This window comes from Dendrobates tinctorius, unplaced genomic scaffold, assembly GCF_039654945.1.
Source record: "Dendrobates tinctorius isolate UK_male_01 unplaced genomic scaffold, ASM3965494v1 ptg000211l, whole genome shotgun sequence".
In the NCBI taxonomy this organism is placed as follows: domain Eukaryota; kingdom Metazoa; phylum Chordata; class Amphibia; order Anura; family Dendrobatidae; genus Dendrobates; species Dendrobates tinctorius.
The window spans coordinates 17,569,014-17,596,410 of NW_027361878.1; the positions used below are offsets into that span (position 1 = coordinate 17,569,014).

General features: G+C 44.2%; 1 protein-coding gene across 5 annotated transcripts in view; it reads right to left on the minus strand.

Moving 5' to 3' along the window:
- The window catches only part of LOC141058320 (solute carrier family 22 member 6-A-like), a 151,106-nt gene that overhangs the window by 118,103 nt on the left and 5,606 nt on the right, over positions 1-27,397 (minus strand). For 2 of the 5 annotated variants that reach the window (XM_073554529.1, XM_073554528.1), the window contains one exon: positions 16,580-16,668. The exons of the other annotated variants lie outside the window; for them this stretch is intronic. In XM_073554529.1, the coding sequence (XP_073410630.1) occupies positions 16,580-16,666 (87 nt within the window). In that variant the 5' untranslated portion in view covers positions 16,667-16,668. Of the gene's footprint in view, positions 1-16,579; positions 16,669-27,397 lie in introns of those variants that run through there. 5 annotated transcript variants of the gene reach the window in all.

The window sequence follows — 27,397 nt, forward strand, 5'->3', positions numbered from 1 at the left end:
ACAGACACAGATTTCCAATCCAAAACTGGATTATGAATTTGCAACCAGGGAAACCCCAGAACAACGGCATCATGCAGACCATGCAACACCAAAAATCTGCAATTTTCTTGATGGTCTGGGGCGACCCGCATGACCACCTGGGTCCAAAACTGAGGTTTATTTTTAGCCAAAGGAGTAGCATCAATCCCCCTCAAAGGGATAGGCGTCTGCAGATGTGTCATCGGAAATCCACAATGTTTAGCAAAATCCAAGTCCATTAGGTTTAGCGCTGCTCCCGAATCCACAAAAGCCTTGGCGGAAAATGTGGACAGGGAGCAGATCAGAGTAATTGCCAGAAGAAACTTAGGTTGAACACCACCAACAGAAAATGTGTGTGCAAAGCGTTTCTCTCGTTTAGGACAAACAGAAATAATATGCGAGGCATCTCCACAGAAAAAACACATTGCATAGGTTCAGACGTCTGTTCAACCGGTGGCAACACCTCTCGTGCAATCCTGCGTTCACGTAAACGCCAATCAACCTGAATGGCTAATGACATAGAATCGTCCAGACCAGAGGGAACAGGAAATCCCACCATAGTATCTTTTACGGCTTCTGACAAACCCTTCCGAAAGAGAGCAGCCAAGGCATTATCGTTCCAGGTAGTAAGGACCGCCCACTTTCGGAACTTTTGACAGTACAACTCTGCAGAATCTCGACCCTGGTTCAATGCCAACAGGGTCTTTTCAGCCTGATCAATAGCATTAGGTTCGTCATACAACAACCCCAAAGCTTGAAAGAATGCATTCACATTAGTCAGAATAGGATCATCTGGTTTCAAAGAAAACGCCCAATCCTGGGGATCGCCACGCAGCAAAGAGATAACAATTTTAACCTGCTGCGCGGAGCTCCCTGACGAGTTAGGCTTCAAGGCAAAAAATAATTTACAATTATTTTTGAAACTCAAAAATTTAGATCGATCCCCAAAAAATACATCAGGTGTAGGGATCTTTGGTTCAACAGCATGCGAACGAGCAAGGTAGGCGGAAATTCCCTGCACTTCCGCAGCGAGCTGCTCCACACGATCAGACAATTGCTTTATCTCCATTGAGAGAAAAAAAAAAAAATTCCCCCTACGGCCTCAGAGATATAGAGGAAAGAATATACACACACTTTTTTTTTTTTTTTAAACACAATTCTTTCCTGCTATTGAGTACCCTAGGATCTGCGGTATGGCGGGTGATTCTGTTATGATTGAGTCACCGTAGGAGGCAAAAATAGAAATGCTAGCTAAGTCCAGAAAACCAGAGAAGTTGGCAGCTATCGGATTGCAGACCCCTGAACCTATCAACACAACTAGCAGTAGCTGTGGGGGGTTCCTACGATGCCCTAGACCCCTCGATCACAGCCGGAGAATTAAATAGGCCTAAAGAAAGAAAGGGAAAATCTAAACTGCCCCAGAGCAGACCCCAAAGAAATAGGCAGCCCCCAACATATAATGACGGTGAAGCAAGATGAAAACACTAACACAGACAGAAAGATAGACTGAGCAAAGACGGGGCCCAAGCTAACTAGATAGAAAAGGACAGGAAGGCTGCTGTCTGCAATCCATGAAAAACCCTATGAAAATAAGAGCCAACAGACTGACAGTGAAAAAGGCCCTGAAGACGCTAGGTTTCAAAAAAGCTATGTCAGTACTCAGGAATATTCTGAAGACAGAGCTACAGGCAAAAGGAGATTCAGCTCACCCCAGCAGGGAATGGCAGAATACAGAAAAGCAAGGAAAACAAAAAACAAAACACAAATGCTAACAGGCAAAACAGAACACTTAGCTTTAGAGGAGCAGGAATCAGACTGGTGTCCTAGAAGTCCACAGAGAAATCACTCGCAGGGCAGAAGGGCGTCGGCAGCCTTATATCCAGTCCGTGACTCCACTCAGCCAGTCATCCTCATTAGGCTCAGGTGCCTGATAATCAGGCTCATTACCTTCCTTTACCAGAATAGGGAGTTCACCAGACCTCAGTGACGAAGGGGAAAATGAACTCACAACAGTGAACCCCCAAGACACTCTCTATCCGTGTGTCAACTCCACTATTTTTGTTTACCCCACCATTCTCATTCACACTGTGGTACCCTTCAGGTGATGACAGGTCAGTAAATTCGTCTGACGCAATTCTTTCTCCGGTCGCCCCTACGTCTGGCCTGTTCACTATAGGAGGTGTCAGCGTCTCTGCGTCTGCTAGCCCCACATCATCAAACATGACAAAGTCCCGGCACCTATCAAAGGTATACACTAAGTTTGGTGGCATACTACCCCCTTGGCACTCCCCCTTTGTCATCTCAATCATGACTCTGTCCACCCTATGATTCACAATGACCCCGTGGTCGCAGCGAACTCTGACGTTTTTCTCGGTCAGTGATAAAACGAGCGGAGTTCCTGTCAGAGTCACCTGACTCTTTAAGCCCAGCCTACCAGGGACTCCTTCCTGGTACAGTATCACGGTACACACCTGTGGCCCATCATTACTACCCAGAAAGGATATCCCACATTCCTCCCAATATGCAAATAAAGTCCATGGAGCCTCATTTAAGAGTCTCAAACACCGGACTAGCCAGATCTTTCTCCAGGGAAGGACCCAGCCAAGGAGTGGCTCCTTTCAGAAACCACCATTACCACCATATTAAGTGGCCCTTTAAGTCAATATCCAGCTCTTTACGAGTTTACAGATATGACAAGGGAAATACCAAGGCCAGGTATCCATCCACAGACAGCTGTTTCGGGGTGTTTCCCCTCATCAGTGTGGAGTAGGATTCTGGCTAGGTGGGAGCAATGCCTAGTAGACCAACATCACGAAACAATCACTGACGTCAGGGAGACCAGTCAAAGAAAACACTGCGGCAGCCGGCAAAGGTGTTGATTGTCGGCCCCTTTAGGATCCCTGAAGGGGTAAAGATGAACTCCATAATCTATGTGGAGTTTCTAAAACAGCACTTCCTGCCATGGTTCAAGAGGAAGAACCGTGCTTTCCACAGCAAGATCATTTTCATGCATGATAATGCACCGTCTCATGCTGCAAATAACACATCTGCATCTCTGGCTGCTATGGGCATAAAAGAGGACAAACTTATGGTGTGGCCACCATCTTCCCCTGACTTCAACCCCATTGAGAACCTCTGGAGCATCATCAAAAGGAGTGTCTATGATGGCAAGAGGCAGTTCACATCTAAGCAACAGCTCTGGGAGGGGATTCTGTCCACATGCAAAACAACTGAAGCACAAACCATCCAAAAACTGACAAATTCAATGGACGAGAGAGTTCAGAAGCTTCTTTCGAACAAGGGGTCCTATGTGCAAATGTAACATCACCTAGAATAAAGTTTTGACTTGAAAACTGTTTGATTTCATTTTGTAATAAGCTGATAATGCTTATAATTTCACAATTGACCAATTTTTTGTTCAAAATAAAAATAAAAAGGTTGAAAACTCTGCTGTGCATAATAATTTGGAACATGCATTTTGAGTGTTTCTTATTTTTAAGAATATACTGTTTTCATAGGCAGTTTGTTCAAAAACATTGCAATTATACTAGAATATTAGATGACTGGAAAATAACAATGACTGCAATTCATATAGGTAATGTAGAGAAAATATGAGGAAATATGTTTTGCATAATAATTTGGAACACAGTGTATGTGTGTGTGTGTCTGTGTGTATGTGTATGTCCGGGATAGGCATCCGCACCGTCGCAGCTACAGCCACAAAATTTGGCACAGTCACACATCTGGACCCCGAGAGCGTCCTAAGCTATGTTGTGAGGCAAAATTTTAACCCCGCACGTTCCAATTCACCAAACAATTTTGCCCCTATCTACATACTGGGGAAAAAGTGTGTGCGCGTCAAGCCCCGCCCCTCATGATGTCATAATGCCCCTATCTACATACTGGGGAAACAGTGTGTGCGTATCAAGCCCCGTCGCTCATTATGATGTCATAATGGTTGACTATGGGATGGAGGATGTGTGATGGGTATATGGGCACGGGTCTATGGGATGGAGGATGTGTGATGGGTATATGGGCACTGGACTATGGGATGGAGGATATGTATGATGGGTATATGGGCACGGGACTATGGGATGGAAGATGTGTGATGGGTATATGGGCACTGGACTATGGGATGGAGGATATGTATGATGGGTATATGGGCACGGGACTATGGGATGGTGGGTATGTATGATGGGTATATGCGCACGGGACTATGGGATGGAGGATATGTATGATGGGTATATGGGCATGGGACTATGAGATGAAGGATGTGTGATGGGTATATGGGCACTCGACTATGGGATGTCGAATATGTATGATGGGTATATGGGCATGAGACTATGGAATGGAGGATGTGTGATGGGTATATGGGCATGGGACTATGGGATGGAGGATGTGTGATGGGTATATGGGCACTCGGCTATGGGAAGGAGGATATGTATGATGGGTATATGGGCACAGGCCTATGGGATCGTGGATATGTATGATGGGTATATGGGCACAGGACTATGGGATGGAGGATAATTATAATTTGCTATAACTAACCACAGTTAGTTACTATGCCCGGGCACTGCCGGGCTCTTCAGCTAGTATGCAAATAAAGTCCATGGAGCCTCATTTATGAGTCTCAAACACGGGACTAGCCAGATCTTCCTCCAGGGAAGGACCCAGCCAAGGAGTGGCTCCTTTCGGAAACCACCATATTAAGTGGCCCTATAAGACAATATCCAGCTCTTTACGAGTTTACAGATATGACAAGGGAAATACCAAGGCCAGGTATCCATCCACAGACAGCTGTTTCAGGGCGTTGCCCCTCATCAGTGTGGAGTAGAATTCTGGCTAGGTGGGAGCAATGCCTAGTAGACCAACATCACGAAACAATCACTGACCTCAGGGAGACCAGTCAAAGAAAACACTGCGGCAGCCGGCAAAGGCGCTCAATCAGTGAAATCCTAGGCGCATTGCTCCCTTGGAAATACAAATATGCAAATAAAGTCCACAGAGCCTCATTTAAGAGTGTCAAACACGGGACTAGCCAGATCTTCCTCCAGGGAAGGACCCAGCCAAGGAGTGGCTCCTTTCAGAAACCACCATTACCACCATATTAAGTGGCCCTTTAAATCAATATCCAGCTCTTTACGAGTTTACGGATATGACAAGGGAAATACCAAGGCCAGGTATCCATCCACAGACAGCTGTTTCGGGGTGTTTCCCCTCATCAGTGTGGAGTAGGATTCTGGCTAGGTGGGAGCAATGCCTAGTAGACCAACATCACGAAAAAATCACTGACCTCGGGGAGACCAGTCAAAGAAAACACTGCAGCAGCCGGCAAAGGCACTCAATCAGTGAAATCCTAGGTGCATTGCTCCCTGGGAAATAAAAATATGCAAATAAAGTCCATAGAGCCTCATTTAAGAGTCTCAAACACGGGACTAGCCAGATCTTCCTCCGGGGAAGGACCCAGCCATGGAGTGGCTCCTTTCGGAAACCACCATATTAAGTGGCCCTTTAAGTCAATATCCAGCTCTTTACGAGTTTACAGATATGACAAGGGAAATACCAAGGCCAGGTATCCATCCACAGACAGCTGTTTTGGGGTGTTGCCCCTCATCAGTGTGGAGTAGGATTCTGGCTAGGTGGGAGCAATGCCTAGTAGACCAACATCACGAAACAAACACTGACCTCAGGGAGACCAGTCAACATTCCTCCAAAGACATACACATACATTGCGGTACTCCAGACATACCCACTGAGTCAATCAGTGCTTCCATTTCCTGAACCACCCCAATTTGGGTCACTGCTCCCTCCCGGGACTCCACCCCTTTTTGGGTTACCACCCCAATTTGGGTCACCGCCCCCCTCTGGGACTCCACTTCTTTTTGGGTTACCACCCCAATTTGGGTCTCTGCCCACTTCTGGGACTCCACCCTCTTTTGGGCTACCACCCCGATTTGGGCTACTGCCCCCTTTCGGGATTTCCCCATGTCCGATTTACCGGTCTTCTCAGACCACAGTTCACACAACACAGTTTGTCTCTTTTAACGATACCACACAAATCCTTGCTGGCGAGGAAGTGATTATACTGCGAAACGTGCGTTGGGGCTCTCCTGGTCAGCAAGCTGCTGGTGGTAGCAATGATGGGTATGTTTTACTTATTTGGGCTAAGTGCAATAGACTATTTACTTTGTTCCCTCCACCCCACTCCATTACTTATGAGGATTATATTCCCAGGTTATGGTTATTGAAAGGGGGTTTGGAAGGCTCATTATGTTCTTTTATACAAACTTTGCTTGCCCATTATGAGGGAATTCATCTTATTTACCCTCATTTACCACTAACCCCACTGCTCAGGGTGCTTCTTGTATTCGGTGACAATGATGGTGTTTCTTCATCTGATTCATTAATGCCTTTACTTGTCTTGCTCCTCTATTGTCTTTCACAATAAAAGTTGTTATTTCAATGTAGCTTTGGACTCAGTTCCAACTTTTTTTCTCAGTCTTTGTGAGTCGTTCCTACGTCTCTACCTTTATTTGGGGCACTTTTGTGCACTTGCACAGCATGAATAAAAACGTATTTTGAGGGTTTTTTCTTTATTTTGTTCTTTTTTTAGGATTAGCAACAGGTTTGCTATTCTCAAAATTATTCTGCAATAACAAAAGTTTTTTATCACATGATCAAAAAATTATCTTTTCTCTTAGGGAGCAGAAAAAAAGCTTGTTTTCAAAGTAAGACTTTTGTGCTTTTTATCAACAAGCCATGCAAAAAATGAGCCCTGTTTTGGGGGCAGTTTCATATTTGTATACCCTCAAGAAATAAATACACACTTCCCACCAGCAGTACAGTAAAGCTGTAAAATTCTGTGTGACAGTAAGGTTGTGGAATTAGCTGAGATTCTCAACTCACCTCATGGCAGAATCAGCCCTGCAATAGGATGTTAAACAGCCCTCCTTGTTTGCAATGTGTGAAGATTAAAAAAAATCTGTTAGTAAGGTGCTATTACTACAGTATATCACAGATCAGTCAATTCACAGTCACACTGACTGAGCAGATACAGCACCTTGAACCTTTGGATTAGCATACACAGACTCAGACTACCTTTCACAGGGGAACCGTGACAGAGAAGGGCCAGAAGATTGTGGCATCTGGTTTCACGAACTCCTGCACTGATTGGAATTACTTCACCATATTATTAAATGGTGCAGATGCTTTCCTTGCTGGCAGTGCAAGGGATAATCTGTTCATTTGTAGCCCCTGAAGCTTTCCTACTTGGATTATCTCAGCTGTACAGTGTTGAACACTCTCGTCTGCTATATATGCTCGCCTGTGGCACTTAGGAATTGCCAGTGTTAGCTCTTATTGCCTGGTTTGGAGTTGGAGATGTAGGTTGTGGTTGGATTTGGCATTTGGAGATTTGTTCGGGAGATTGTTGCTTGGAGTTTTGTTTGTGTTCACATCCTCATCCTCTCCTATTTGGTTTCTCCTTCCTTTAACTCTCCTGTGTCCCACTCTGTTGTTTGAGTTTTGTATGATTGTTATTTTCATTTATCCCTGTCTGTCTTCCCTTGTTTGTCTGGTTAGTGTTATCCTATACACTTCGGCTTTCCACCTCCCTGGGTAGGAGAGAGGACAGATAAGGGTTGATATAGGAGCATAGAAAATCACCTGTAGCCAACGTCTTCACCTTCAGGAGTAATCCGGGGGACAGAGATAGACAAGAGCTTCCCTAGATGTAGGAACTTGGTTTGCGCTTACAGAAAAAAGCACTTTGTGACACTACCACTTCCATTTTCAATGCACTTCTGTACTGCAGATTTAAGCCTTTTTTCTATCCCTTTGTGCGCTCTGAACTCCTATCAATAGGCTGTAAAATCCTAAATTGGTGCTGTTTTTCCTGACCTCATCTTTTAAAGACCCTGTGAACATCTACCCTGAATGCAGGTGCTAGACCATGTGATGTGAGAGCTTCAAGGCATTATAGGGAAGCCTGTGCCACAGTGTCTGATGTCATTAGCCCGCTCGATTGGCTGCAGTGCTGATGTGACATAGCAATATCACACAAATGCCAATGTTGATGGAACAGCACCAGTCCAGGAGGTGATTAAACTATTTTTTATTTTCAGTGGAGCCCTGTTTTATTTAAGAAGGGGTTGTACAAGTAGTGGACAATCCCTTTAACCAAGAATAATCAACTAGTCCCTTATTAAATTGTAGTAGAGAACTACTATCATTGAACACTGTGGACTTGAGGGTAGATTGCAATGCTGGAGTTAAACTGATTTGGACTGCTTTCTATATAGTTTATTTGGATATTAATATATATTGGGATTTTCATGGTGTTATGTTTGATGTTGAATTGTAAATAGATATACATTATCTCTCATAACCCAAAATATTATATATTCATATGAAACACAGCCAAAAGCTGCAACCACTTTAATTTTTCTGTTACATGCGGTCAGGTGGATTTACCAGCAGGTCTGAAACAGCATGAAAACTAATTAAAATTCTTGACTGAGAAAAGCGGAAAAACAGAGACTCCAGTCAGAGAGCAGGAGCTGCTAAATACTGTATATACTGCATACACTGTAGATATTACCAATCTGTTGGGTAGGTGCTAATTTGCTGATTGTTACAGACAGGGGTAGTCATATAATTGACGCAGCCTGTGCGACCGTACAGGGTCCCGAGAGACAAACGGGGTCCCAGCTACACCTCCAGAGCAAGCAGAATTGGGCTTTATGATAATCTATTACTCTGCAAGGGGCCCATATACTGTTCTTATACAGGGGCCTGCTTCTGTCTCTCTCCACCAGTGGTTTCATGTCCAACCACTGGGATACCCAATATCAGGGAACAGCCAGGGGATCTCGCAGAGATATGAGCGCTGCCACCAATTTTGTCACTAACCAGCACTCCGCTGCATCCAGTCACCAGGACAGTTAAGCACTTGACTGAGGATTGACGGACGAGGTGACGGCTGCTTTTGCTATTAGCCAGGTTATTGGGCACTTCAAAATGAACATATAGCATATACACATCCAATTTCAATTCATGGAATATATATATGTACAGTTGTGGCCAAAAGTATTGACACCCCTGCAATTCTGTCAGATAATACTCAGTTTCTTCCTGAAAATGATTGCAAACACAAATTCTTTGGTATTATTATCTTCATTTAATTTGTCTTAAATGAAAAAACACAAAAGAGAATGAAGCAAAAAGCAAAACATTGATCATTTCACACAAAACTCCAAAAATGGGCCACACAAAAGTATTGGCACCCTCAGCCTCATACTTGGTTGCACAACCTTTAGCCAAAATAACTGTGACCAACCACTTCCGGTAACCATCAATGAGTTTCTTACAATGCTCTGCTGGAATTTTAGACCATTCTTCTTTGGCAAACTGCTCCAGGTCCCTGATATTTGAAGGGTGCCTTCTCCAAACTGTCATTTTTAGATCTCTCCACAGGTGTTCTATGGGATTCAGGTCTGGACTCATTGCTGGCCACCTTAGAAGTCTCCAGTGCTTTCTCTCAAACCATTTTCTAGTGCTTTTTGAAGTGTGTTTTGGGTCATTGTCCTGCTGGAAGACCCATGACCTCTGAGGGAGACCCAGCTTTCTCACACTGTGCCCTACATTATGCTGCAAAATTTGTTGGTAGTCTTCTGACTTCATAATGCTATGCACACGGTCAAGCAGTCCAGTGCCAGAGGCAGCAAAGCAACCCCAAAACATCAGGGAACCTCCGCAATGTTTGACTGTAGGGACTGTGTTTTTTTCTTTGAATGCCTCTTTTTTTCTCCTGTAAACTCTATGTTGATGCCTTTGCCCAAAAAGCTCTACTTTTGTCTCATCTGACCAGAGAACATTCTTCCAAAACGTTTTAGGCTTTTTCAGGTAAGTTTTGGCAAACTCCAGCCTGGCTTTTTTATGTCTCGGGGTAAGAAGTGGGGTCTTCCTGGGTCTCCTACCATACAGTCCCTTTTCATTCAGAAGCCGACGGATAGTACGGGTTGACACTGTTGTACCCTCGGACTGCAGGGCAGCTTGAACTTGTTTGGATGTTAGTCGAGGTTCTTTATCCCACATCCGCACAATCTTGCGTTGAAATCTCTTGTCAATTTTTCTTTTCCGTCGACATCTAGGGAGGTTAGCCACAGTGCCATGAGCTTTAAACTTCTTGATGACACTGCGCACGGTAGACACAGGAACATTCAGGTCTTTGGAGATAGACTTGTAGCCTTGAGATTGCTCATGCTTCCTCACAATTTGGTTTCTCAAGTCCTCAGACAGTTCTTTGGTCTTCTTTCTTTTCTCCATGCTCAATGTGATACACACAAGGACACAGGACAGAGGTTGAGTCAACTTTAATATGGATTAAAGTTGACTCAACCTCTGTCCTGTGTCCTTTTGTGTAATTAACAGCACCTGTAACTTACCTGTGGCACCTAACAGGTGTTGGCAATAACTAAATCACACTTGCAGCCAGATGACGTGGGTCAACTGGCTGCAAGAGTGACTTAGTTATTGCCAACACCTGTTAGGTGCCACAGGTAAGTTACAGGTGCTGTTAATTACACAAATTAGAGAAGTATCACATGATTTTTCGAACAGTGCCAATACTTTTGTCCACCCTCTTTTTTATGTTTGGTGTGGAATTATATCCAATTTGGGGTTAGGACAATTCTTTTTGTGTTTTTTTTTTTCATTTAAGACAAATTAAATGAAGATAATAATACCAAAGAATTTGTGTTTGCAATCATTTTCAGGAAGAAACTGAGTATTATCTGACAGAATTGCAGGGGTGTCAATACATTTGGCCACAACTGTATGCTCCGGTATGGTCACCGACAAGCTCCACAATAACCCATGAAAAAATAGCTGCCTCCAACAATCGTTTATACGGGCTGATTGGCTGATTGGACACCCATTACGAGTAATGTATGGCCTCATGAGGCTTCAGGGATGCGGTTTATAGACCAAAAGGAACAAAGGTATTACATTTTAAACATTTATGTTTATGAAAATATACAAAAGATGTTACAAAAGGGAAGAAAACAATATAGTATATACAATTACATTAAATAAAATGGGATAACAAGGAAAAGTACTAAATCCGTGGTTAAAGGAATGGTAGAAATCTTTTATGGATGGACGCACTCTGAATAGGAAAATAGGACAATACTTCAGCAAGCTGTATCTTCCAGCACTGATCAATGACAATAATTCAAAATCTGCTTTTATCAGATAAGAGCCACTACCATATACCTCCCATTGGTGACCTCAGATTGGGCTGGTCAATGGGATGCGGCACTGGATCAGAAAAATTCTGGGATTCCCCAATCTTAAGGATACCTGCACCCCTGGAGGTCCCAGGTTTGAGATATTAATGCTATATTTCCCATCATGAGTTTAGCTTTCTATAGATAGGAGACATGGCATATTCAACTTCGTCCATCTGGCTGATATTAATTTGAGGTTGATGCACAGACTGCACAGTGATGTAAGTGAATGCATTAGGTTCATCACTTTGTCATGATGCCAAAAGAATGTCTCTCATAACTATACAATAGATAATCATCTCACAGATAGTAAGCTTGTGTGTAGGGCCCTCAGTCATTTTGGTAACTAAGTTATGTGTTATTCTGTAATGTTGTCACCAAAAAGAAATCAAGCTTAGGAAAAAAACAAGCTTTATCTAAATAGTCACAAATAAAATCAAGGAATGCTAAAAACAGTAAAACACCACAGATGAACAAAGGTGGGTGTACCTGGAAACCAACATAAGTTTGCATATAACTCAAGGTACAATAGGTCAAGATATCACCAGAGTTTGCCAATCACGCATGGTTCTAAGGCAATGTTGGTGCATATATAAATATATAAAATGTTGCATATATCTAAAAGGGTTATATTAAAAAAAAACGGATACGATGACAAAATAATCTCAATGGAATGTTGCAACATATGCCTTCAAGGAGATATATGGGAGGATAATCTACATAAAGTACCAGAATAATCTGAGTACATGTTGTCTTGTATGTATATAATTATCTACAGTTGTGGCCAAAAGTATTGACACCCCTGCAATTTTGTCAGATAATACTCAGTTTCTTCCTGAAAATGATTGCAATCACAAATTCTTTGGTATTATTATCTTCATTTAATTTGTCTTAAATGAAAAAACACAAAAGAGAATGAAGCAAAAAGCAAAACATTGATCATTTCACACAAAACGCCAAAAATGGGCCACACAAAAGTATTTGCACCCTCAGCCTAATACTTGGTTGCACAACCTTTAGCCAAAATAACTGCAACCAACCGCTTCCGGTAACCATCAATGAGTTTCTTACAATGCTCTGCTGGAATTTTTGACCATTCTTCTTTGACAAACTGCCAGTTTGGAGAAGGGTGCCTTCTCCAAACTGCCATTTTTAGATCTCTCCACAGGTGTTCTATGGGATTCAGGTCTGGACTCATTGCTGGCCACCTTAAAAGTCTCCAGTGCTTTCTCTCAAACCAATTTCTAGTGCTTTTTGAAGTGTGTTTTGGGTCATTGTCCTGCTGGAAGACCCACGACCTCTGAGGGAGACCCAGCTTTCTCACACTGGGCCCTACATTATGCAGCAAAATTTGTTGGTAGTCTTCAGACTTCATAATGCCATGCACACGTCAAGCAGTCCAGTGCCAGAGGCAGCAAAGTAACCCCAAAACATCAGGGAACCTCCGCCATGTTTGACTGTAGGGACCGTGTTTTTTTCTTTGAATGCCTCTTTTTTTCTCCTGTAAACTCTATGTTGATGCCTTTGCCCAAAAAGCTCTACTTTTGTCTCATCTGACCAGAGAACATTCTTCCAAAACGTTTTAGGCTTTTTCAGGTAAGTTTTGGCAAACTCCAGCCTGGCTTTTTTATGTCTCGGGGTAAGAAGTGGGGTCTTCCTGGGTCTTCTACCATACAGTCCCTTTTCATTCAGATGTCAACGGATAGTACGGGATGACACTGTTGTACCCTCGGACTGCAGGGCAGCTTGAACTTGTTTGGATGTTAGTCAAGGTTCTTTATCCAACATCCGCACAATCTTGCGTTGAAATCTCTTGTCAATTTTTCTTTTCCGTCCACATCTAGGGAGGTTATCCACAGTGCCATGGGCTTTAAACTTCTTGATGACACTGCACACGGTAGACACAGGAACATTCAGGTCTTTGGAGATGGACTTGTAGCCTTGAGATTGCTCATGCTTCCTCACAATTTGGTTTCTCAAGTCCTCAGACAGTTCTTTGGTCTTCTTTCTTTTCTCCATGCTCAATGTGGTACACACAAGGACACAGGACAGAGGTTGAGTCAACTTTAATCCATGTCAACTGGCTGCAAGTGTGATTTAGTTATTGCCAACACCTGTTAGGTTCCACAGGTAAGTTACAGGTGCTGTTAATTACACAAATTAGAGAAGCATCACATGATTTTTCGAACAGTGCCAATACTTTTGTCCACCCTCTTTTTTATGTTTGGTGTGGAATTATATCCAATTTGGCTTTAGGACAATTCTTTTTGTGTTTTTTCATTTAAGACAAATTAAATGAAGATAATAATAACAAAGAATTTGTGTTTGCTATCATTTTCAAGAAGAAACTGAGTATTATCTGACAAAATTGCAGGGGTGTCAATACTTTTGGCGAAAACTGTAATTGACCAATATTAGCATAAATATTGTATAGACCAAGTGGTTACTAATAAACATATACAAACAAAGGAGTGCAATAAATATACACAACATTGGATATAAAAGTCTGTAAAAGTTCCCTCTAAATTGTAAAGTGAATATAAGATACATAGACTCAAGTAGTCATATAGCCTTAGTAGGTAGCTGCATTAACATAGAAACTACATAATAAATAACATAATGTGCATACAAAATAGTAATATTACTGTTGTGAGTTCATTTTCCCCTTCACTACTGAGGCCCGAGGAACTCCCTCTTCTGGTGAAGAAAGGTAGTGAGCCTGATTGTCAAACACCTGGGGCTGATGATGATGACTGGCTGAGTGGAGTTAACGACTGGATATAAGGCTGCCGACGCCCTTCTGGCCTGCGGGTGATTTCTCTGTGGACTTCTAGGAAACCAGTCTGATTCCTGCTCATCTAAAGCTAAGATTTCTGCATTGCCTTTTTGCATTAGTGTTTTGTTTTCCTTGCTTTTCTGGATTCTGCCATTCCCTGCTGGGGTGAGCTGAATCTCCTTTTGCCTGTTGCTCTGTCTTCAGAATATTCCTGAGTACTGACATAGCCTTTTTTGAAGCCTAGCGTCTTCAGGGCCTTTTTTACTGTCAGTTTGTTGGCTCTTATTTTCATAGGGTTTTTTCACGGATTGCAGACAGCAGCCTTCCTGTCCTTTCCTATCTAAGCTAGCTTGGGCCCCATCTTTGCTCAGTCTATCTTTCTGTCTGTGTTTTGTTCTTTCTTCTTGCTTCACCGTCATTATATGTGGGGGGCTGCCTTTTGCTTTGGGGTCTGCTCTGGGGCAGTTTAGATTTCCCTTTCTGTCTTTAGGCTATGTAGTCCTCCGGCTGTGATCGAGGGGCCTAGGGCATCGTAGGAGCCCCCCACGGCTACTGCTAGTTGTGTTGATAGGTTCAGGGGTCTGCAATCCGATAGCTGCCAACTTCTCTGGTTTTCTGGACTTAGCTAGCATTTCTATTTTTGCCTCCTACGGTGACTCAATCATAACATATTACCTTTTAAGATCCGGTTGTCCAGTCACCTACCACACCCGACTCGCGTTTCGCACTATCTTCCATCAGGTTCTATACGGTCACTTACTATTCAGATTTTAGTGATGCACAACAGATGCACCACTATATTTATAGTGACTGGTCTGGCACATTTGAGTGTTTTAATCTAGACTTAATTAAATCTTATTATGGTAATTGTTTATCTTAATATCATTATTAAATGTTATGTTTTATACTCCATACTCCAATTGGATTAGTCAATTAAAATTGGTATTATTTTTGGAGGAATCATACTTATCTACTTGCAGTGAGCTTGTGACAAACACTGTGAGTGTGTGGGATAGAGACTGTCCAACAGATTTCCAACTGCAACTATCAGCAAAGTGTAGCAAGTATCAGTACGGTGCCGCAAATGTCAGCTCACCATTGTACCTCCCATTAGTCTACTACCTTAGTTTACTTAAACTGTTGCCTCTTGTGGGAAAGTTCAAACTATCAAGTTCTTTGCCTCATGTCAGAACCAATAACCATCTCTCATGTAAGACTCTGTAATCAAGCTAGTAGTTTCTCTGTAGAGAAAGATAACGGGGAGTTCACTAATTTATTAAACATTTCTTAAAACTCTTTTTAGGTATATTTTTCTTTATTTTTCATTAAGGGAATGAGTCACATACATTTTTTAATATGACCAATAATACTACATACAGGGGATAAATACTGCCACACCTTGACCAGACCACATATTACCACCACATAGTGACCAAATAATACCACATAGAAGGGACAAATACCACCAGACCATGGCCGGACTACACATTACTACCACATAGTGACCAAATAATGCCACATACAAGGGACAAATGCTGTCACACCGTAACAATACCACATATTACACCACATAGTGACTAAATAATACCACATTTAAGGAAAAAATACTACCACACCATGACCAGACCACATATTACCACCACATAGTGACCAAATAATACAATGTACAAGGGACAAATACCGCCATACCATGACTAAACCATATATTACACCACATAGTGACCGAATAATACCACATACAAGGGACAAATACAGCCACACCATGACAAGACCACATATTACTACCAGATACAAAAAACAAATACAGCCACACCAGGCCGGACCACATATTACCACCACATATTGACCGAATTAACACCACATACAAGGCACAAATACCGCCACACCTTGACCAGACCACATATTAAAATACCAGTGACCAAATAATACCACATACAAGGGAAAAATACCACCAGGCCATGACCAGACCACATATTACCATCACATAGTAACCGAATAATACCACATGCAAGGAACAAATACCGCCACACCATGACCAGACCACATATTACCACTACATAGTGACCGAATACTACAATACTGATCGTTAATAAAAAAAACAATACTAAGTGCCATTATATACAGAAGCTCTGTATATACTGTCAGTGTACATGTAATACTGTGATCACCAGTGATATTATACCCAGGAGATTTGTATATAGTGTCAGTGTACATGTAATACAGTGATCACCAGTGACATTATACACAGGAGCTCTATATATTATGTCAGTGTACACATAATACAGTGATCACCAGTGACAATATACACAGGAGCTCTGTATACAATGTATAGTGTACAGGTAATACAGTGATCATCAGTGACATTATACACAGGAGCTCTGTATACAATGTATAGTGTACAGGTAATACAGTGATCACCAGTGACATCACACACAGGAGCTCTGTATGTAATATAAAATATATATAGTGTCAGTTTACAGGTAACACACTGACTTACCAGTGATGTCTCTAGTTGAAGTCCTTCATCATTCTTTTCTTCTTCATCCAGAGCAGACCGCCGTCCCTTCTTCCAGCCAGGTCTCATTTCTACATAAAATAACACAGTTATCTAAAGTACAATTTCCAGAGCACATTCCCCACTTTTTCCCTTCTACACTACACAGCTGAATACAGACGTGCACCCATAATTAATACATAATTATTATACAACCCACCATTCCAAATATAAATTGCAACCACTGCACCCCCACCAACTATAAATAGCCATTTTCACACACCTAATAAATTTATAAATTAATTAGCCTGTTATGAGTTCATTTTCCCCTTCACCATTGAGGTCTGATGAACTCCCTCTTCTGGTGAAGGAAGGTAGTGAGGCTGATTACCAAGCACCTGAGCTGGGAGAGGATGACTGGGCGACAGGGATCTCTGACTGGATATAAGGCAGCCGACGCCCTTCTGCCTCGCTGGTGATTTCTCTGTGGAATTCTAGGAGACCAGTCTGACTCCTGCTCCTCAAAAGCTAAGTTTTCTGCTTTTCCTTTTTGCATTTGTGTTTTGGTTTTAGTTTGCCTTGCTTTTCTGGATTCTGCCATTCCCTGCTGGGGTGAGCTGAATTCCTCTTTGTCGGTTTGCTCTGTCTTCAGAAAATACCTGAGTACTGACATAGTCTTTTTGAAGCCTAGCGTCTTCAGGGCCTTTTTCCCTGTCAGTCTGTTGGCTCTTATTTTGATAGGGTTTTTCGTGGATTGCAGACAGCAGCCTTCCTATCCTGTCCTATCTAGTTAGCTTGGGCCCCATCATTTGCTCAGTCTCTTTCTATCTGTGTGAGTGTTTTTTCTTCTTGCTTCACCGTCATCATATGTTGGGGGCTGCCTATTGCTTTGGGGTCTGCTCTGGAGCAGTTTAGATTTCCCTTTCTGTCTTTAGGCTAGGCAGTTCTCTGGCTGTGATCGAGGGGTCTAGGGCATCGTAGGAACCCCCCACGGCTACTGCTAGTTGTTGTTGATAGGTTCAGGGGTCTGCAATCTGATAGCTGCCAACTTCTCTGGTTTTCTGGACTTAGCTAGCATTTCTGTTTTTGCCTCCTACGGTGACTCATTCATAACAGAATCACCAGCCTTACGCAGATCCTAGGGTACTCAATAGCAGGAAAGAATTTAAAAAAAAAAAAGTGTGTATATTTTTTCCTCTATATCTCTGAGGCCGTAGGGGGAATTTTTTTTCTCTCAATGGAGATAAAGCAATTGTCTGATCGTGTGGAGCAGCTCGCTGCGGAAGTGCAGGGAATTTCCGCCTACCTTGCTCATTCACATGCTGCTGAACCAAAGATCCCTACTCCTGATGTGTTTTTTGGGGATCGGTCTAAATTTTTGAATTTCAAAAATAATTGTAAGCCTAACTCGTCAGGGAGCTCCGCGCATCAGGTTAAAATTGTCATCTCTTTGCTGCGTGGCGATCCCCAGGATTGGGCGTTTTCTTTGAAACCTGATGATCCTAGTCTGACTAATGTGAATGCATTTTTTCAAGCCTTGGGGTTGTTGTATGACGAACCTAATGCTATTGATCAGGCTGAAAAGACCCCATTGGCATTGAGCCAGGGTCGAGATTCTGCAGAATTGTACTGTCAAAAATTCCAAAAGTGGGCGGTCCTTACTGCCTGGAATGATAATGCCTTGGCAGCTCTCTTTCGGAAGGGTTTGTCAGAAGCCGTAAAAGATACTATGGTGGGATTTCCTGTTCCCTCTGGTCTGGACGATTCTATGTCATTAGCCATTCAGGTTGATCGGCGTTTACGTGAATGCAGGACTGCACGAGAGGTGTGGCCACCTGTTGAACAAGTGTCTGAACCTATGCAATGTGATAGAGTTTTGTCCAGGGAGCAACATCAGGAGTTCAGAAAGCGTAATAAGCTGTGTTTTTTTTTGTGGAGATGCCTCGCATATTATTTCTGTCTGTCCTAAACTAGAGAAATGTTTTGTACACACGTTTTCTGTGGGTGGTGTTCAACCTAAGTTTCTTCTGGCAATTACTCTGATCTGCTCCCTGTCCACATTTTCCGCCAAGGCTTTTGTGGATTCGGGAGCAGCCCTGAACCTAATGGACTTGGATTTTGCTAAACGTTGTGGATTTCCTATGACACCTCTGCAGACGCCTATCCCTTTGAGGGGGATTGATGCTACTCCTTTGGCGAAAAATATGCCTCAGTTTTGGACCCAGGTGGTAATGCGGATCGCCCCAAACCATCAAGAAAATTGCAGATTTTAGGTGTTGCATAATTTGCATGATACCATTGTTCTGGGGTTTCCCTGGTTGCAAATTCATAATTCAGTTTTGGACTGGAAATCTGTGTCTGTGGTGAGTTGGGGTTGTCGGGGTGCCCTTAGTGAGGCTCCGGTTTTTTCCACCTCTCCTCAGTCGCATGATGTTCCTGACTATTTGGCGGACTTTTATGATGTATTTAGTGAGAATGAGTCTGCTTCTTTGCCTCCTCATAGGAGTTATGACTGTGCAATTGAACTGAGCCCGGGGTGTAAATTTCCCAAGGGTCGGCTCTTCAATTTATCTCTACCCGAGCACGAGGCTATGCGATCCTATATTAAGGAGGCGTTGGAGAAGGGTCATATTAGACCATCCTCTTCACCATTAGGTGCTGGGGTTTTTTTTGTGGCCAAAAAGGATGGTTCATTAAGGCCTTGTATTGATTATCGTGCCCTCAACAAAATTACTATTAAATATCAGTATCCGATACCCCTGATTTCGGATCTATTCTCCAGAGTTAAAGGTGCTTGCTGGTTTACCAAGCTTGACCTCAGGGGGGAGTATAATCTTATCCGCATTAAGCATGGGGATGAATGGAAGACGGCGTTTAATACTCCAGAGGGACATTTTGAGTACCTGGTGATGCCTTTTGGGCTCACTAATGCCCCTTCTGTCTTCCAGTGCTTCATGAACGACATTTTCCGAGACTTTGTGGATAAATTTTTGATTATCTATCTGGATGATATTTTGATCTTCTCCAAGGATTGGGATTCTCATGTGGAACATGTTCGGACGGTGTTCCGGATCTTGAGGGAGAATTCCCTGTATGTCAAAGGATCGAAATGCCTTTTTGGGGTACAGAGGATTTCATTTTTGGGATTTATTTTGTCTCTGTCAACTATTGAAATGGATCCGGCCAAGGTACAGGCCATTTATGATTGGGTTCAGCCAACTTCTTTGAAGGCCCTTCAGAAGTTTTTGGGTTTTGCTAATTTTTATTGGAAATTTATAGCAAAATTTTCTAGTATTGCCAAGCCATTGACTGATCTGACTAAGAAGGGTGTTGATGTGTTGAATTGGTCTCCGGAGGCTGTTTCTTCCTTTCAGGAGCTGAAGCGAAGATTCACTTCTGCCCCGGTTTTGCGGCAACCTGATGTCTCACACCCGTTCCAGGTAGAGGTGGACGCTTCTGAGATTGGTGCAGGAGCTGTTTTGTCCCAAAAGGATCCTGTAACATCTAAAATGAATCCCTGTGCTTTCTTTTCCCGAAAGTTCTCCCCATCTGAACGTAACTATGATGTGGGGAATCGGGAACTGTTGGCCATGAAATGGGCATTTGAGGAGTGGAGACATTGGTTGGAGGGAGCTAAACATCAAGTCGTGGTCCTCACTGACCACAAGAATTTGATTTACCTGGAGTCGGCCAAACGCTTGAACCCTAGACAGGCTAGATGGGCCTTGTTTTTTACACGTTTTGATTTTGTGGTCTCTTTTCTTCCTGGCACTAAGAATGTCAAGGCTGACGCTCTTTCTAGGAGCTTCTTTGCTGATTCTCCTGTGGTGACCAAGCCTGCTACCATCTTAGGCGAAGGGGTAGTTCTTTCTGCCATCTCACCCGATTTGAGACGTGCTCTGGAAGAGTTCCAGGAGGACAAACCTGAGCGTTGTCCCAGTGGAAAGTTGTATGTTCCTGACCAGTGGAAGTAGAGAGTGATGTCTGAAGTTCATTGCTCTGCATTGGCTGGTCATCCAGGTATTTTTGGTACTAGAGATCTGGTGAGTTGGTCTTTTTGGTGGCCTGCCTTGTCTCGTGATGTCAGGAATTTTGTACAGTCCTGTGGGACTTGCTCCCGGTCTAAACCTTGTTCTCGCTCTAGTGGGTTGTTGATGCCTTTGCCAGTCCCCAGGAGGCCATGGACCCATATTTCAATGGATTTCATCTCTGATATGCCTGTCTCTCAGAGAATGACTGTTATTTGGGTGATTTGTGATAGGTTCTCTAAGATGGTTCATCTTGTACCACACCCTAAGTTGCCATCTTCCTCTGAGTTGGTGCCCCTGTTTTTGCAACAGGTGGTTCGCTTGCACGGGATTCCTGAGAACATTGTATCTGACAGAGGAGTTCAGTTTGTGTCTAGATTTTGGAGGACATTCTGTTCCAAGCTGGTAATTCAGTTGTCCTTCTCCTCTGCATTTCACCCTCAGACCAATGGGCAGACGGAGAGAACAAACCAGACCTTGGAGTCGTATTGGAGATGTTTTATTTCCGCTGATCAGGATGATTGGGTTTCATTTTTGCCCTTGGCCGAATTTGCTTTAAATAATAGAGCTAGTTCTGCCACTTTGATGTCACCTTTTTTTGTAACTTTGGGTTTCATCCTCGATTTTCTTCAGGGCAGGTGGAGCCTTCTGCCTGCCCAGGTGTTGACACTGTGGTGGAGAGAATGCACCAGATCTGGGACCAAGTGGTGGATAAGTTATCTCTCTCCCAGGAAAAGGCCCAGCGGTTTTCCAACCGACATAGGACCGTTGGTCCCCAGTTTAAGGTGGGTGATATGGTTTGGTTATCATCAAAAAATATCACTATGAAGGTAGCTTCTCCTAAGTTTAAGCCTAGATTTATTGGGCCTTACAAGATTTTGGAGATCATTAATCCGATCTCTTTTCGGTTGGCTCTTCCTGTCACATTTAAAATCCATAATGTGTTTCATAAGTCCTTGTTGAAGAGGTTTGTTGAACCAGTAGTTCCTGGGGTGGCACCTCCGGACCCTGTATTGGTTGAAGGTAACATGGAATATGAGGTAGAGAAGATACTGTATTACCGTCTGGCTAGACAGAGACTCCAGTATTTGGTTAAGTGGAAGGGTTATGGTCAGGAGGATAATTCCTGGGTCTCTGCCTCTGATATTCATGCCAAAAGATTGGTGCGTGCCTTTCATCGGGCTCACCCTGATCGCCCTGGTGGCGTGGATGAGGGTTCGGTGACCCCTCCTCAAGGGGGAGGTACTGTTATGAGTTCATTTTCCCCTTCACCATTGAGGTCTGATGAACTCCCTCTTCTGGTGAAGGAAGGTAGTGAGGCTAATTACCAAGCACCTGAGCTGGGAGAGGATGAATGGGCGACGGGGATCTCTGACTGGATATAAGGCAGCCAACGCCCTTCTGCCTCGCTGGTGATCTCTCTGTGGAATTCTAGGAGACCAGTCTGATTCCTGCTCCTCAAAAGCTAAGTTTTCTGCTTTGACTTTTTGCATTTGTGTTTTGGTTTTAGTTTGCCTTACTTTTCTGGATTCTGCCATTCCCTGCTGGGGTGAGCTGAATTCCTTTTTGTCGGTTTGCTCTGTCTTCAGAAAATACCTGAGTACTGACATAGTCTTTTTGAAGCCTAGCATCTTCAGGGCCTTTTTCCCTGTCAGTCTGTTGGCTCTTATTTTGATAGGGTTTTTCGCGGATTGCAGACAGCAGCCTTCCTATCCTGTCCTATCTAGTTAGCTTGGGCCCCATCATTTGCTCAGTCTATCTTTCTATCTGTGTGAGTGTTTTTTCTTCTTGCTTCACCGTCATTATATGTTGGGGGCTGCCTATTGCTTTGGGGTCTGCTCTGGGGCAGTTTAGATTTCCCTTTCTGTCTCTAGGGCATCGTAGGAACCCCCCGCGGCTACTGCTTGTTGTTGTTGATAGGTTCAGGGGTCTGCAATCCGATAGCTGCCAACTTCTCTGGTTTTCTGAGCTTAGCTAGCATTTCTGTTTTGCCTCCTATGGTGACTCATTCATAACATTAGCCCCTGTACTCTTTCCCCCAATTCAATACCAATCAGTGCATCCTCACCGGCCCCCACTATGTACCTTCCCCTCCCCCGATTCATTATATTTACATGCCCCTTCTGCCCAAATTCATTAGGTCATGTCTTCTCTCTTTCTCACCCCCGCCCTCTGACTCATTATCGACTTCTCTCCCCCACATTCAATACATCATTTACTCTCCTCCAACTTCAAGTTATCATTATTTGCTGCCTCACCCCAATTCATCATCATTTGTTGTCCCCCACCCTCAATTCATCATTTACTGTCCCTATCCCCATGTCTCAATATATCATCATTTACTCCCCCCACCCTCAAAATTCATCATTATCTGCTCTCCCCAAGTCATCATTTGCTCTCCCCACTCCGACCTTCAATTTATCACTTTCTCTCCCTACCCCTCACCTTTGATTCATCATTTGCAGTCCCGTGTCCCTCACCCTCAAGTCATCATTTGCAGTGCCCCTTCCCTCACCCTTAATTCATCATTTGCTGTCCCCGTTACACCACCCTCAAATCGTGATATGCAGGAATGCTCAGTCAAGCCGATATTTATAATGTACGGGAGTGTCAAAAGAAATAGTTTTCCTTCGCCTAGATGCCTTATGCAGCAAGAGACACTAATATCCATGTCCCTTATTTTTTAGTAGGGTCAGCGCGAGTGTATTAATCATGCTACATTATCCCCTGCATTGCGGTGATGGTTGCCCCACCCCCCTCACTTCATCATTTGTAGTCCCGCCACAATTCATCATGTGCAGTCCCCCTCCCCCCACTCACTTTACCATTTGCAGGCAGTCCCCCTCCAACCACTCATTTCATCTGTGGCGCCCCTGAGGCTCACTCGCCACAGAGGTACTGCACCTTCTCCTAAGGTGTAGTGCCCCACCATCCAGGTAAGGTGGGAGCTCCTTTCCACACTCCAACACTTGCACCCCACACAACAGGGTAGTTCTGCACAACCACATTGCCGCTCAGTGCTTAGAGAGTAGCAGAGCACCTCTGGTGGTTCCCTGCTTGGAACACTGGATGTTCGGGGAGGTGGGTGGAGTTGAGATATATAAAAGAGTGGGAAAGTGTAGGATGACAGGTCATTCTGACGGGAGGTCAGGCGGGAGAAGGACAGTCTGTCAGGAGAGTCTGAGGACGGGTCTGAGAAGAAGGAGTGCTGCAGCTGCCTCAGTGATCTGAGCCAGCTGGCACGGGAAAGGAACAGAAGGAGAAAGACGTAGAACTGCAACCTAAGCTTCCATAAGAGAGAAAAGGATCAGTGCGGAAAGAAGGAGTAGGAGAACAGAAAGGAGACGTGGGTTGGAAGAGGAACCCTGCCTATAGGTTCTCAGCGCAAGGCAGGGGCCCAGTCCCCGAGGTTGTATGGACACTTATGGTTCTGCAGCAGACACCGGTGGAGTAGTTGGCTGTAAATGCACTACTCCCAACTAAGACTCGGGGCACAACAGCAACTGATTAAAGAGCCATTACTCCGGAGAAGGGAGTCCCCTAGAGAGGCTACAGCTGTCTGCCATACGAGTAGAATTCTTAGGAACATCTGACAGGAGGAACTCCAGAGTAGCACGGTACTGGAGAGCTTCACACCTTAAGGCGCAATAGTGGAGTCGTTCAGGAAAGGTACATGTTGGCGGAGTGTTGGAGAGGAGCTTTCCATCTGGCCTGGAGGTTGGCTGAGTCTCTGACCCGGAGGACACAGCCCGGAGGCAGGCACCCTTGTGTACCCCAGACTGTGAGTAAAGCTTTGGAACTGCAAGCTTCGGTGTCCTCCATTCATTCTTGCGCCAACCCGCTCAGCACCACTACATCTGGGTACCATCCTTTACACTGCCTGCGCCTCTCCACAATCATTACAACTACACTGCCCTGGGACACCACCCCTGCCTGTGGAGGGCTGTACCATCACTGCTGCATCTTACCATGTGTCCCAGAGGATCTGTCTGCAGCGTTGGCTTAACACCTCCCTTGCCGAACACCACAGGTAGCGTCACGAACTATTAACTACACGTACTTTCCGCCATTGACTTGGGCGCCCAGGGCCACGGTCCGGGTCACCAATGCTGTGACACATTCCCCTGACACCGACCCGGTACCGAGTACCCCGCAGCCCTGGGAGGGCGACCCACATCATTTGCTGTCCCCTCCACCACTCACTTCATCATGTGCAGTCCCCTTCCCCCTCACTTCATCATGTGCAGTTCCCCTCCACTCCACTCAGTTCATTATTTGCAGTCCCCACTCACTTCATCATGTGTAGTCCCTTTCCCTCCATCACTTCATCATTTGCAGTGCCCCTCTCCTCCCTCACTTCATCATTTGCAGTCCCCTTCCCTCCTCATTTCATCATTTACAGTTCCCCTCTCCATTCACTTCATCATTTGCAGCCCTCCCACTTCATCATTTGCATTCCCCCTCCCCCCCAATTCATCATGTGTAGTACCCTCCCTCACTTCATCATTTGCAGTTCCCACTCCCCCACACTTCACCATTTGCAGTCCCCTTCACCCACACTTCATCATGTGCAGTCCCCCATCCCCCACTTCATCGTATGCAGGCCCCCGTCCCCTTCCTCACTTCATCATTTGCAGTTCCCACTCCCTCACACTTGATAATTTGCAGTTTCCTTTCCCCCACTTCATCATTTGCAGTCCCCCCTTCTCCCCACTTCATCATGTGCAGTCCCCGGTCCCCTTCCTCACTTCATCATTTGCAGTCCCCATTCCCCCACACTTCAGTTGCAGTCCCCTTTACCCCACTTCATCATTTGCAGTCCCCCCTTGTCCCCACTTCATCATGTGCAGTCCCCTGTCCCCTCCCTCACTTCATCATTTGCAGTCCCCCCACTCACTTCATCTTTCACAGTCCCCCCTCTTCATCATTTGCAGACTCCCCTCTAACATTTGCAGTCTTCCTCCACTTCACCCCCCACCCATTTAATTCATATCATAAAAAAAAAAAATTTCATACTTACCTCACTGACAATCCCCTGCTGGCGCAGTTCCATTTCTGGTGTCCTCGTACAGGAGAGCACGTACGCAATGACATCATCGTGTATGTGCCGTCACCTGACCAGAAATTTAGAGGGCAGAGGGACCGGTAGCTGCGCAGCTGTCCAGGTTAATCAGCCGTGGAGCTCTGAGAAAGCTCCTACCACCAAGGTGTTCGCTGCGCACAGAACTTCATTGTACAATGAGGCCCAGTGAGCAGAAGGGCCTCACTGTGCCCCATACAGCTGTAGGGGTTGTAATGCCCTAATGGCGGCCCTGGCCACTCCTCTGCTCTGACCTTTGTGTCTCCTCTGCCTCTATCATGACATAAATGATGTCCACATATATGGCTGTTATATGTGGAGTGCGGCTCTGCAGTTTTGGCATCCAAATGAAAGGCAATATACTCAATGACAAGGTGAATAGTCTCAGGATACTGCTATACATCCACCACCACATGATTTTTTCATATATCAGCAAGCTATATAAGGGCTATTCCTACTCCCTGCGGTCATCCCTGAAGAAGGAATCCGAGAATTCCAAAACACGAAGGAAATTAGGCTGTTTCTGGCCCCCACAGCGCTCCTTAGCGCTTCTCTGCCGGTCACGTGACACATCACGTGACTGTGATGTCACGCAAGGTCCTACAGCGTTTCTGGACCTTGCAGGCCTGCTCCTGAACGCGGCGTCCGTAATTCATACAGTCTGCCGTCACCTCTCTCTAGTTGCACGCTAGTCACCGGCCGGAACAGAGGTACACATGGAGATTAGACTTTTTTTCATCTGAGATAACAGCCACTGTCAGGCTATCGACCCTCTTTGGAAAGGACCCTTCATTTACCTCACTACTAAGATCCCTCTCCAGGACTACTTCTTTTTATGTTATCCAAGCACTATTCAAGGTAATCCAACCCCCCTTTTTGTTTATTATTGGATTTGTTGACATCATTGTATTCTTTTAGTGAACCTGGGTACATTAATTCAGCGCAAGTTAATTACACATATTTTTAAATAATTAACTTACAATACAAATATACTGTATGTTGCATAACATTGGTGAATGAAGTTGTGGTGTTATTAGAGTCATATTTAATATTTTGTGTGACTTCCATGAGCTTGAAGGACTGCATCCATGCTGTTCAACAATGATTCATACAATTTATTAATGAAGTCATCAGGAATAGCAAAGAATGCAGTCTTACATGCCTCCCAGAGTTCATCTAGATTCTTTGGTTTTGTCTTCCAAGCTTCCTCTTTCATCCTACCCCAAACATGCTCAATGATATTCATGTCTGGTGACTGGGCTGGCCTGTCCTTGAGCACCTTGATCTTTTTTGCCTGGAGGAATTTTGTTGTAGAGATGGACGTATGAGATGGAGCACCATCCTGCTACAGAATTTGACCCCTTTTATGATTTGGAATATAAGAGGTAGCTAATACTTCTTGATATTTTAGACTATTGGTATTGCCTTCCTCCTTGCAAATGTTTTGCACACCCCCTTACTGAATGTAACCCCAGACCATGATCTTTCCACCACCAAATTTAAGTGTTTTCTGGGTGTATTTTGGATCCATACGGGCTCCAGTAGGTCTCCTGCAGTATTTGCGGCGGTTGTGGTGTAATTCTACTGAAGATTCATCAGAGAAATCCACCTTCTGCCACTTTTACAGCATCCATCTGTTTAGCAGGCTGTGGGACTTTGCAAATGCCACACGGTTATTAATTTGCCTTTTGTTTAGTGCTGGCTTCTGGGCAC